Below are 12,278 nucleotides of genomic sequence, written 5' to 3' on the forward strand. Positions count from 1 at the left end.
ACCTTTTTTTTTACCTTTTTTTTTTTACAAAGTTCATTACAAATAGAAGTTACATAAATAAATGTTAAAATTTAAAAAAAAATATGATATAAAATACAAACAGAAACTTTTTAGTGTCAAAAAGCAAACTTTTGGTGCCCTCAAGTGGTAGTATGAAAATAGACAGTGTGACAGACTGTAATAATTAGAAATCAATTTGATCAGAATACTTATTCTGACTCTAAAACAAACCATTATTGCCTGTCTTTGAATTTCAGGGCCTGTAACACAATCTGTATCCTCCCTAAAGGTTTAATAGTTAATGTTATAGGAGTTTATATTGCTTTACGGTGTTCATTTGTACATTTAGCACTCTCAACAATAGAGATTGAATTAAAAACCCATCTAATGTCAGGCAATTGCCTTAACTAGTGCCCTGGTGATCAACAAGAGAGGCAAAGGTTCTATTTTAGTGAATCAAGGCCCAGACATAAAACACAGTAAAGAAAGTTACATTTAAAAAATTCAACAGCAACATTTTTTTTCCAGAAACAATGTCTTAGTTATTCATGATAATCCACAGACTTCAATGCAGAGAGTTTAAATTACTTTTGTTGTTGTGACGTTGTATTTTGATCAAAATAAAAGACATGGTGAAACTCAAGAATGTAAGTGTAAAGCAAAGACAGAAAAATAGCAATTAACAAATGAAATAAATAACAGGAGAATGACTTTGGTGAAAATCAAGAAATATGCCCTGGCCCTACACTGGAAACCAGAAAGCATGTCCAAAACAGCAGCCACTGAGTCTTCCCACCCAGAGGAAGAAACACTTGTTGTTCATTATTTTTTGTGTTTTTTTAGATGTTTTGGTCAACAACCTTCAGATATCATCTTTGGTGAAAGTGTTATTCTTTATACAGAGGTTAAATGTTTTTCTGCAAACTGTTTTCCACCAGAAATAATGAATGGGAGCTTCCCAAAAGTAAAAAAAAAACATTTCCTTGCTTTCAAACATGGCTTCCATATAATACTTTGGTATGGAGTAATTTGGAGTGGAGTAACCAGAATTTGTTGCTTACTTTCCACAGAGATAACATCTCCCACTCCAGAAGTAACTAGCATTTGTATGGTTGTTTATGTATGTGTATGCAGAGCACTCCCCTCTGCCAGTGACTGTCACACTGAATAGAAAACAAGATTGTCAGCTAAACCACAATGCATCAGCACTATGTGATCCTGCAAAATTATAGCCCTAAAAAAGAGGACATGACATTCAAATTTTTCAAGATTATCATAATCCACAAACTGCACAATATCCATATTCAGTGTTTCTTGGTATTAAATTTGGTTATGATTGTAATGGTTTAACTTATTAAACCATACTGCCATTACAGTACATATGACATCATTTGATGTTGTTAAGTGTTATGAACAATTAAGGGTCGGTGGCAGCTAGAGGTATTTTAACCTCATAGTTTTCAAATAAATTGTTCCCCTAAATCACTATTTAATAACTTAGAAAGTAATTACATATTTTTGCCCACTTTTTCTTTCAATTGATCATTTGCACCTTCAAACTACATATGTTCCTGAGAATTTGCGGTTTTAATTGTGAAATTTCTACTTCATATCAATAACTTGTACCCTTAAAGCTAAAATATGTGACTATTTTCTAATATTTTTTTTGTTAAAATATGCTCCAAAAAATATCTTAATGTTTAAAGGTGCTGTCAAAATCTCGTGGGACCCAGAATCATTGAACAGCCTGTCAGCAGTGCAGAGATATTCCCTTCTAAACATTTTGAGCGAGCCTCACCCTTCTAACCAATCAGTAAAAGGCCAAAGTCAGGGGCTGGAGCTCACAGCTGTTCAATATGTGATCACAGGCTTCAAGCCAGTTTTAACTGATGAAGACGTTGCTTTGGCTGACTCACAGGCTATCAAGCTCTTGATTCCTTCATTAGCTGAGACACCAAACATTAAGAGGATTGAGGTGGTGTGCTGAGAAGAGCGTAACAGAGCAGGGAGAGGGATGGGTAGGAAGAGTGGAGTGGTTTGCTTTTGAGTTTCATGATAGTGTCAGCTTGATTTCCAGAACTTGCATATTGTAGCCTAAATTATGTAATTTTTTATCTTCAATTACATAATTTTGTTACCTCAAATTACTCATTTAATCAAGGATGTAAATTATGGATAGTTGGGTCAGTTTTGGAGAAGCGGGTGAGTTTTGGTGTGTTCAACATTTTATCAATATGTAATGCAATAAATGTAGTTAACATTTACAGAAATATATGTTTTCAAGTTACTGTCTTCAGAGAGTCTCAAGATTGGATGCTACAATAGCATAATTATTGCCTTCTTTTCATTTGTGCTTGTCCCCTTGACTCTTGTTTGGATCCATTGCAGTATTCATTTGATTTTGGAAATGTGGATATATTTCTGGTGATGGCAGTAAAACACAGTGTGATGTTATCACCACCAAAATTGTGATGGTATTTCAGATATCATCCTGGCTGGAATTAAAAAATTTAAAATAGAAAATTAGAAAGTAATTTCAGGGTATGAATTACTAATTATTTCTATTTTAATTATTTAATAATAAAAAAAAGATTTTAATAGTAATTTGAGGCCAAAAAATATTAATTTGAGGGAGATGTCTATCAAAAGGGTCATCCTCTGACACTTCTTCATACATTATATTGTGTAGTGAAGAGATTATTATCAGCCTAAAAACAGTCCTTCTCGGGGGGAAATAAAGTTCCACTACAATGATTTAGGTTGTTAAAGTCTGTGTAAGCACATTCTATGTAAGCACATAGCATTTTGTCTTTGTTATCTATGTTTCTTCATCTGTAGAAACACAAACTCAGACATACTGTAGTATGTTTTGTGAGTATAGAACAGTCCGAACATCCATTTAGCAGATGCAACGTTGCTCTGTCTCCCTGTGTTTTTTTAGCTGGAAGCTGATTTGCCAGTATTGAAAGAGAACCATCTGTGCTATCCCTGAGGAAAGAGTGAAAATCCTGAAAACTCCATCTCAGGAATTTCTCATAGTATATCAGTGTTCTCAAACAACTGTCACGCGCACAGTTTTTATATGTAGTTGTGTAACATTTTCAATAATAGCCAACATTTACAAAAGTATTTTGCGTAGTTTATCAGTTTGTTTTCTTGAAATTTACAGCAGCAAATAACCACATCTGTAACCCTTGCTTTTCAATTAGCAACCCTATCTTCATATATGTTAGTGAGATTATACTTATTATACTGTATATATGCGGCATACATGTATTTAAAAATTAATACCAGTCCAGCTCATATATTTGTTTTTATAGTTTCTCTTAGCAAAATGTGTATATTCAGTCATATACTCCAGTGACATCTGCATTTGTTTCTTGAACGTGTAAGCACGATTCTCTAATACTGTTTGGCTACTTGTTTCATTCTGCAGAAGCCCTTAACAAAACTGCATGTTTAAGAGATTAAGTCTTGGGTTTATTGATAACTCTCCTTCCCTCTCTACAGACATATTTTCATCAGATGTGTGCGGCCCAGATAAGGAACTTGATGTGGAGACCTGTCAGTGTGTGTGTTGGCGTGGGGATCAAACTCAAGACTGTGGCCCTAACCGACATCTCAACCGTAATACCTGCCAGTGTGTTTGCAACGTCCCGCCCGCTCCCTCCTGCCCACTTAACCACGTCTTTAACACGGAGACCTGTCAGTGCACGTGTATCAAGACATGTCCGAGGCACCAGCCCCTCAATAAAACAAAGTGTTCCTGTGAATGTAATGAGTCGCCCAATAAGTGTTTCCTAAAGGGACGGAGGTTCCATCAAGCTACATGCAGGTAAGGAGGGATTTACGGGGTTCAGTACCATCTAATGTTTGGTGGTTAAAATGCCGCTTTTAGCAGGAGAGCAACCAGCACCTAAAGATATAGAAACTTTGCCATAAACTTTGGACAGAACTGAAGACTAGCTGAAACCTACAAAGACTGGACAAACTGCACATAAAGACTTTGTTCACCAACTTTCACAGATTTTTTGTTTCTTTGACAGTCTGAGAGGAACACATACTCCACTACTGAGTAAATACAGAGACACACTGAGTGATAAGTACACTATGACAACAGTCGTGTTGACAACCAATAGCTGAAACAGTCGTGTTACCAACCAATAGCTTTAATTGTTGTAAAATTTAAATCCCCAATTTAATCATGTTAATTCACGCTTTAAACAAAATATTTAAAAAATGAAAAGAAAAACAAGTCAGTCTAGATAATTCCATGCTGAACCACTGTTTGCCAAAAACTGTCCTTTGGTCAAATTACACATTCAAAATGTGGACAGGTGAGTCCCATAACTTGAATTGTCTCATACGGCTCTGTGAGGAGAAAATCGAAGGAAACCAGCCCTCTGCCTTCATGGAAAAGTTCCTTACCTAAGTTTTTGGGGAGACAGCTTTACTCATCTGCCTGTAGTGGACTGTGCTCACTGGACCCTGGGGCTACTATTGCTGATACAGTGGCATTAAAAAGTTTAGGTACCCCTGATCAAAGTTTCTGTTACTGTGAATAGCTAAGTAAGTAAAAGATAACCTGATTTCCAAAAGGCATGAAGTTAAAGATGGCACATTTCTTTAACACTTTAAGCAAGATTACTTTTTTATTTCCATCTTTTTACGGTTTCAAAAAAACGAAAAAGGAAAAGGACCCGAAACATAAATGTGGACACCCTGCATGGTCAGTATTTAGTAACACCCCTCAAGTATCACAGATTGTAAATGCATTTTTTAGCCAGCCAATTCTTTCAGTTCTTGTTTGGTGGATTTTCACCCATTCTTCCTTGCAAAAGGCTTCTAGTTCTCTGAGATTCTTGGGCCATCTTGCATGCACTGCTCTTTTGAGGTCTAGCCACAGATTTTCGATGATGTTTAGGTCGGGGTTCCTTGAGAACCATGGCAAAACCTTCAGCTTGCGCAACTTGAGGTAGTCCACTGTGGATTTCGTGTTGTATTTAAGATCATTATCCAGTTGTAGAAGCCATCCTCTTTTCATCTTCAGCTTTTTTTTTTACAGCTGGTGTGATGTTTGCTTCCAGAATTTGTTGGTATTTAATTGAATCCATTCTTCCCTCTGCCAGTGAAATGTTCCTGGTGCCAGTGGCTGCAACGCATTCCCAAAGCATGATCGGTCAACCCCCGTGCTTAACAGTTGGAAAGGTGTTCATGAAATTCTGCATCCTTTTTTCTTAAAACGTACCTTTGCTCTTTGCAACCAAAAAGTTCTATTTTCACTTCATCAATATGGGAAAAATGGAAGAGAGAAAATAGAAACAAAGAGAAAGGGCCATAATTGTCCATTTTGGCTAGACCAGAGAAAAATAGTAGGCAGGCTTCTGAAGTACCAAAAAAAGACCACCACAAGTTTGTTGGAAAGTCACTAGTTACAGTCAAACATCTGAGCTCTGGCTAGAAAATGTTTTAAGGAGACCACAGGGCAAACAGTGGAGACTACAGGTCTAGCTGTGCACAAGAAAAAAAACTAGCTCGGTGCCAGCCTTGATGGAATCATTGACACAGATACTATCCTTGAGATTAAGTATTCTACACTGAAGAAGCTTGAGGCACATGTTGGAAGTCTACTAAAATGACTGAATCAAACAATATGATGTAAAACTCATTAGTGGAAGATATGTTCTTGTGGAAATTGCATCAGGGTTAGGCTACTATTAACAGGATTAAGTAGTGATGCATTGTGCAAACAAAACAAATTCTAAGTTCATGGTATAGATCCCAAAGGAACACATTATTCTGGACGTGGCATACAACCAAGAGTTGACAATTGAAACAATTACCACCTGAAAAAGGTTTACTTTGAGCATCTGCTACAAAAAGCTACCAGAATAGCACATGGAGTAATAAAAGTTTGTGAACTATTTCGACTTTAATGAGGATCAACTTTACCTCATATAATTCATGTATAGAAGTGACCTTGTGAGATGACATGATTCTTCTACGTCCGTTTCCTTCCAAATTAAGTGAGTTTGCAAATTGCATAGCCCCATACAATACTTGCAATGTCATCAACATTTTTTACCCTACCAGGAATTACATTATTCAGAATTGTAAAACATTTCAAACTTTTAATTGCATGCTCAACATGGTTTCTGATATTTGCCAAGCAAGGCACTTCTGTATCTTCATGCTCAGAGAGTTATTTTACAGCCACGTATAAATGCTGGAAGAGCCAGAGTCACTGGACTGGAGGCAATACACATGTGATGGTGAATCCACAACCCGCTAAACTAACCATTGGGGCTATACAATATGGGAGTTTGTAGGTGTTATGATGTTTGTAGTTGCTGTATGTTTGTGATCGTTTCCTTAAGATTTTTTGGCCTTTGTACAAATATTTCAGTAAAATCTACGATGCAAGTTGCTTGGCGATAATTTGTACTGAAACTCTGAAGCCTTATTTTTTTCAGATCGCTCTACCAGATGACAATACAACATATTTAAACCAAAAACCAAAAACAATCATTTGAAATTTCATGGAGGCAATCAATAAATCCTATGGTAACTCCAGTAAAAATGGGACCATTACATTACTGCAGTGGTAGAAGAAGTACTCAGATCTTGCACTTAAGTAAAAGTAACACCCACAGTGTAGAAATACTCTGTTACAAGTAAAGGTCTTGCATTAAGGACTTAAGTACAGAAGTATTAGCATCAAAATATACTTAAATTACCAAAAGTAAAAGCACTCATTAGTCAGAATGGCCCAATTCAGAATAATGTATATTATATTATTGGATTATAATTAGTGATATATTTTGCAGCTGGTAAAGATGAAGGAGATATTTTGTAAATTTGCCCTTGGGGATCAATAAAGTTTTATCTCAATCTATAATAATACATCATCATTAATTTGTTTATTATATTTTGTATTATTAATGTGAATATACAAAGTAACAAGTAACAAAAGTTATCAAATAAGTGTAGTGGAGTAAAAGGTACAATTTTTGCCTCTGAATTGTAATCGAGTAGAAATAGAAAGTAGCAGAAAATGGAAATCCTCAAGTACAGTAAAAGTATATACACTATACACTATATTACTGTACATTGTATTACATGACTTAGAACTTGCTTTGCACCAATCATCTTAAAACCCACACTTGAATACTCCACTCAGATCTTTTTGATATCACACAGCAATATGAGATGGGAAAAAATACCCCTGAATTCCATTAAAGAAATAACGTTACAGTTTTGCAAAGTTTATCGATTTTGTAAATTAACTCAGCTAATTGATTTTTGACATAAATTGAAATTTTGACATAAAATTTACACATTATTGAAAATAAGTTTTCCATGGTAAACATAAGATGTGTCACCACACACCATGTTTTGTTTGTGATGCCAACCGAATGATGTTTACTTTGTGGTCATTAGGTTGCCCTAGTTGGAGCAAGTAACATTATATTTCACAATGATGCCACAGTTATTTGATTGAGTTAATTTTTTCTGTGCGACCACCACAGCCCTTAGAGTGTGTCTTAGCCCTGTAACTTTAGTTAGCCCAGCAGTGTTAACTTAGCTGACGTTACTTGTTTCACCATATGAGGCTAGGCAGCTACATGCTAGTCATTATGAGATGAATAGATTTTGACTTCTGTTAACCAAAACCTACCGTGCTCTTGTTATTGGGAAAAAAGTCCTGTTAATACTCTTGATCCACTTCTGACAAACATCTTGTTCCTCTGCACTTCTGGCGAACATCTTGGTCCTCTGCACGCCCAGGGAATCTGGTCTCAGAAAGGGACTCTTCATGAAGTAAAGGCTTGTGTATTTGTATTTCGCATTCAGTTTTTTTCCGAATTTGAAGTTTGCCACTACTGTTGGGCCCGAATTTAATAGAATTCGTTACCAAAAGTAATGTTACATAGAAAGTAAAGGTAAAAGTAGAAAATCGTACACTTCTGAGGACAGCTTACATTCACACAAGCCACCACAGTAATGGCAGCTTGTTTACTTCCAGTACTTCCCCAGATTTTTGTATACTGAGTTTTCTTAATGCACTATTAAAACTAGAAAAATCAGTAAATTTAAATGGTCAGCCCATAGACTGTATGGGCTAAATCAGATGTAGGTACACTTACTTTTTGAATTTGTATTTATTCTGTTGTATGAACAGCTATGTGCTTATTTTTTTTAATTTAATTTTTATTATTTTTTAACAATAAAATGGTTATGTTGTCATCTTTTTAATACTGTGCTGAAAATGTCTAAATCTGAAAGCTCATATTTTTTTACTGATTACACTAGCATTGAAAGGTTGTGCAGAGATGTCCAGATGTCAGTCAAAAGCATCTTCTATAGTTTCCTGCAGTCACTGGAGGTGACACTTTAAAGTTGGTTCAAGTCATCACGGGGAACTGAGAAGAATGGATATTTTCTATCAAATAAAATGTGATAGCTGCAAAAGAGAAGGTCATATAGGATTATACTCAAAAATTAAAGTTAAAGCCTCTGCACCAGAATGTCCTTTAAAACACTAGGACTCAAGGGATTTTCAAGAGAAAACAGATAAATAACATTGAATGTTACTCATTAATTGAGACGTTAAACTCAGTGTCATATTTTTAGAAAAGATGTTTATTTAGAAAGAATAATTGAAAAATAAAAGGGGATGAGTTGGCTGGCCCTCAGTGGCTGTACAGGACTAATGAAGATAACTGCCAGCTGATAATACTTAAAGAGAACACTGATTATGCTGAAAACAACAAATGGACTGAATGATTCCAATAAACACAATGCTAAGTAAAACAAATGAAACAAATTCTCTCTTTACAGGTTGGATGGGTATGAAATCTGATCTATTTGCTATGTATCTTAATCATATTTACAATGTATAAATTCCCATCCCCTGCTTTTGTTCCCCCAGCCCACAACATGAATGTTTACTGTCGTCATAGCAAGTTTACTAGCTAACATTATTTTAGCTTAATCTACATATTAACAATGAACAATAAAATTACAATACAACCAACTCAAAAACAACTAATCGACACCAATAGCCAGTCTATCAACAACCTTAACCAGGGTACAGTCATATCTTACAAGAGTTAACATAGCCTGAAACAATGTAACCTAACTAAATACGGTGCACTTCATTACAAACATTACAACTACATTAGGAAGATCTGAAGTGCTTTGAGACTTTTACCCACCTGAAAGAATGAATGAAAAATATAAAAAAAAAGGATGATTAGGCAGGTCCTCAGTTTCTAGATAACTGCCAACTGAAGAAACAGCACAAGGCTACCACTTTAGGGACTTGAGGGCTGCCTACAAGCATCCTTATGTCTTTTCAGGCTCAAAAAGAGCATGAAAGGTAGAGTGATACAAGATCTAGTTATACAAGCGGGTTATCATTCAGACTGGCAGAAAATTTGTCTCAAAACTCTGAGTAAAATGCAAACCCACAAGTGTAGAATTATTTGAGTTTACAAATCTTTTTTTTGTATTTGTTGAGAGTATTTTGTATTTACAGAATACACATTTGCACTTGGATCATCGATCTGTTCACACAAACGATACTGACACAAATCTATGCTAATAATTAAAATTATTGTTTGTTTACCTGATGATGTATATCAGGATACGACATCATAAAAGTGCCAAAACTGAAAGTGAAAATGAACATGCAAGAAAATGACTTCGGACGATGGTATGTAACACTATGCCAGTGATAGCTGGTGGATTTATGGCTATGTAGGATTTGTTACTTGCCTTATATTTCTTCTACACTTTAAAAGGCATAAGACCAGAGTAACTGACAGTTTTGGTTAGTATGGGTGTGTTAGTTAGTTTGTGTGTGTGTGTTGGGGGGGGGGATCCTCTGGATCTGTTCTGCATTCTATACCCTGGTATCATGCACTGAATTTTACAATGCGACTTAGGAAATCACTAGTATGGTTATGAATAGAAGGTAGAAAGGTGTATTTTATATCTTGGAATGTTAAATCTTTAAACCACCCTGTGAAAAGGAATAAAGTGCTGAAACAACTGGTAACCTCAATACAGAGACCGGAGGGCTCTGTTACAGTTTTGACATTGGCAACATGGAAGATGGGGTAGATTTTCTAGAATCTGGTGATCTTGAAATGAACAGCTACAGGACTGACAACTTTGGAGACAGGGAAATGACCCACAAAACGAGGAGCCAACCTACGTGACTCAACCCAGAGAGGAAGGTCCTGGGAAGACAGCCAAACCCTCTGACTGGGCTGGTATGTGGAAGCTGGAACAGTCTGCTAACTTCTTGTACCGGGCTGAGGTTCTGATGAGCTGTTGTCTGGCCTGTCTCCTCACCTGACAACACACCAACTTCGATTTCCAGCTCAAGAAATAAGGGTGGGTGGTAACCATAGTCACATTGGAAATGTGAGAGACAGAGCAAGGTAGGGTGTTGTACGTATACTCAGCCCAAATGAGGTGTTTGTTCCATGTGGTGGGATTGTTAGACATGAGGCAGCGAAGGCAGGCCTCCAGCTCCTGATTCATCCTCTGTCTGTCCATTGAATTGAGGAAGGGATCTGGAGGAGAGATTGAGTGTGGCTCTGATGAGGGAACAAAAGGTCTTTCAAAACTGGGAGATGAACTACAGACTCCAGTCTGACATCATTTCTGTAGGAAAACAGTGTAGACAGAAAAGATGGAGCAAGAAAACCTTAGGTAACTTAAGCCATGGAATGAAGTGCACTATTTTTGGAAAAACAGCCCACCACTGTTACAATCTGACTGGGGGAGTCCAGTGATGTCCAGATAGATGTCTGACCAGGAATGATGGGGCACAGACAGAGGGAGCAGAGGACTAGAAGAATGCCGAGAGGTCTTGCCCCGGGTGCACACTGGACAGGCAGCCACATTCTCCCCCACCTCATTCCATGGTGGACCGACAGAAGCACTGTTTGATCACAAAGATGGTTCTTTTAATGGATGGCAGGAGAGGACTGAAGTGTGGGCCCAGTGGATTACCTGAAAACAAAGGGAGACAGGTACAAACAACCGGTTCGGAGGGCACCCATCCAGCACAGGAGTGTTAACCAAACACTGTAACGCTTTCCTCAATCCCCCATGTGACAGTTCCCACCACACAGGGAAAGGCAGAACGTTGGAGGGGGATAAGCTAGAGGATTTAGAGTCAAACTGGCGAGACACTGCATCCGGATGTAAGACAAATAAGTTTACTCTATTAAAGAATAGTGCCCAAATTGCTCGTCTTGCATTGAGCTGTTTAGCAGTTCAGGTGTACTTGAGGTTCTGCGCTTCACCAGAGAAGCATTCATAAGATCTAACTTGGAAAAGATCTTAGCACCTGGTATCAGTTCAAAGGTGGAAGAGATAGGTGGGAGGGGGTATCTCTTCTTAATGGTTATGTTGAATCCACGATAGTCGATGCAGGCACAGAGTGATTTGTCTCTCTTATCCACAAAAAAAAGCTGGCTCCAGTGGATGATGAAGAAGGACAAATAAAACCAGCTTTCAAGGAGGCAGATATGTATTTTCCATGGCCTCCCTCTGTGGGTGGGCAGATAGAGAGTAGAGGTGTCTACGTGGCGAGGTCCCAGGTAGCAGGTTAATGGTACAATCATATTTGCGGTGAGGAGGTAGGCAAGTGGTGTGTGACTTGCTGAAGACCTCTCAAAAGGTAATGGCAGCAGAGAAGAACTTTGGACAGATCAGGATACTCAGCGTCAGCAGGCTCAGGGGTTGGCACCCAAAGGGTCCAGGTGGCTTGGGGTGGCTGGCACAAGGGAGGTTCGGGAGACTCTACAAAAGGAGGTGACCATCCAAAGCGTTTAGCCTCCAAAGATTTAGTTAGGAGGAGGAATTACAAGTCTCACTTTCTTAGTCCTCAGCCCATAAAGCGCTCATTTGCACCAGTGTCCACTAACACCTTGTGACACAGAATGAGAGGGAGAATTTATTCTGACTGGCATGAGAGGATGCAGAGGAAGTTGTTGGGCAAACCAGTGCCCTCCCTTTCACTGGTGAGCCCGGCCTTTTCCCAGACACAATACCATAAAATGGCCGAACTGGGAGCAGTAGATGTATCGGCCCTCCCACTGTTGTTCCTCGGGAGTGAGTCTGGCATGACCGAAAAGGAAGCTGAGTTTGTCGTGGAGGTGATGCATATTTGCATCTCTCTCTCTCATTCCCTTAAGTGGTTATCAATCTTAATGGCGAGGGTGATGAAATAATGCAAGTCCAATGGACATCAGCTC

The 12,278-nt window shown here is 37.9% G+C and overlaps 1 protein-coding gene across 5 annotated transcripts in view; it reads left to right on the plus strand.

Moving 5' to 3' along the window:
* The window catches only part of vegfc (vascular endothelial growth factor c), a 154,015-nt gene that overhangs the window by 110,155 nt on the left and 31,582 nt on the right, over positions 1-12,278 (plus strand). For 4 of the 5 annotated variants that reach the window (XM_040145216.1, XM_040145219.1, XM_040145220.1 and 1 more), the window contains one exon: positions 3,511-3,835. In XM_040145216.1, coding sequence (XP_040001150.1) covers positions 3,511-3,835 — 325 coding nt within the window. Of the gene's footprint in view, positions 1-3,510; positions 3,836-5,129; positions 6,663-12,278 lie in introns of those variants that run through there. The other variant, XM_040145217.1, reaches the window with a different exon arrangement.

Source organism: Xiphias gladius, chromosome 15 (genome assembly GCF_016859285.1).
Source record: "Xiphias gladius isolate SHS-SW01 ecotype Sanya breed wild chromosome 15, ASM1685928v1, whole genome shotgun sequence".
Classification (NCBI taxonomy): domain Eukaryota; kingdom Metazoa; phylum Chordata; class Actinopteri; order Istiophoriformes; family Xiphiidae; genus Xiphias; species Xiphias gladius.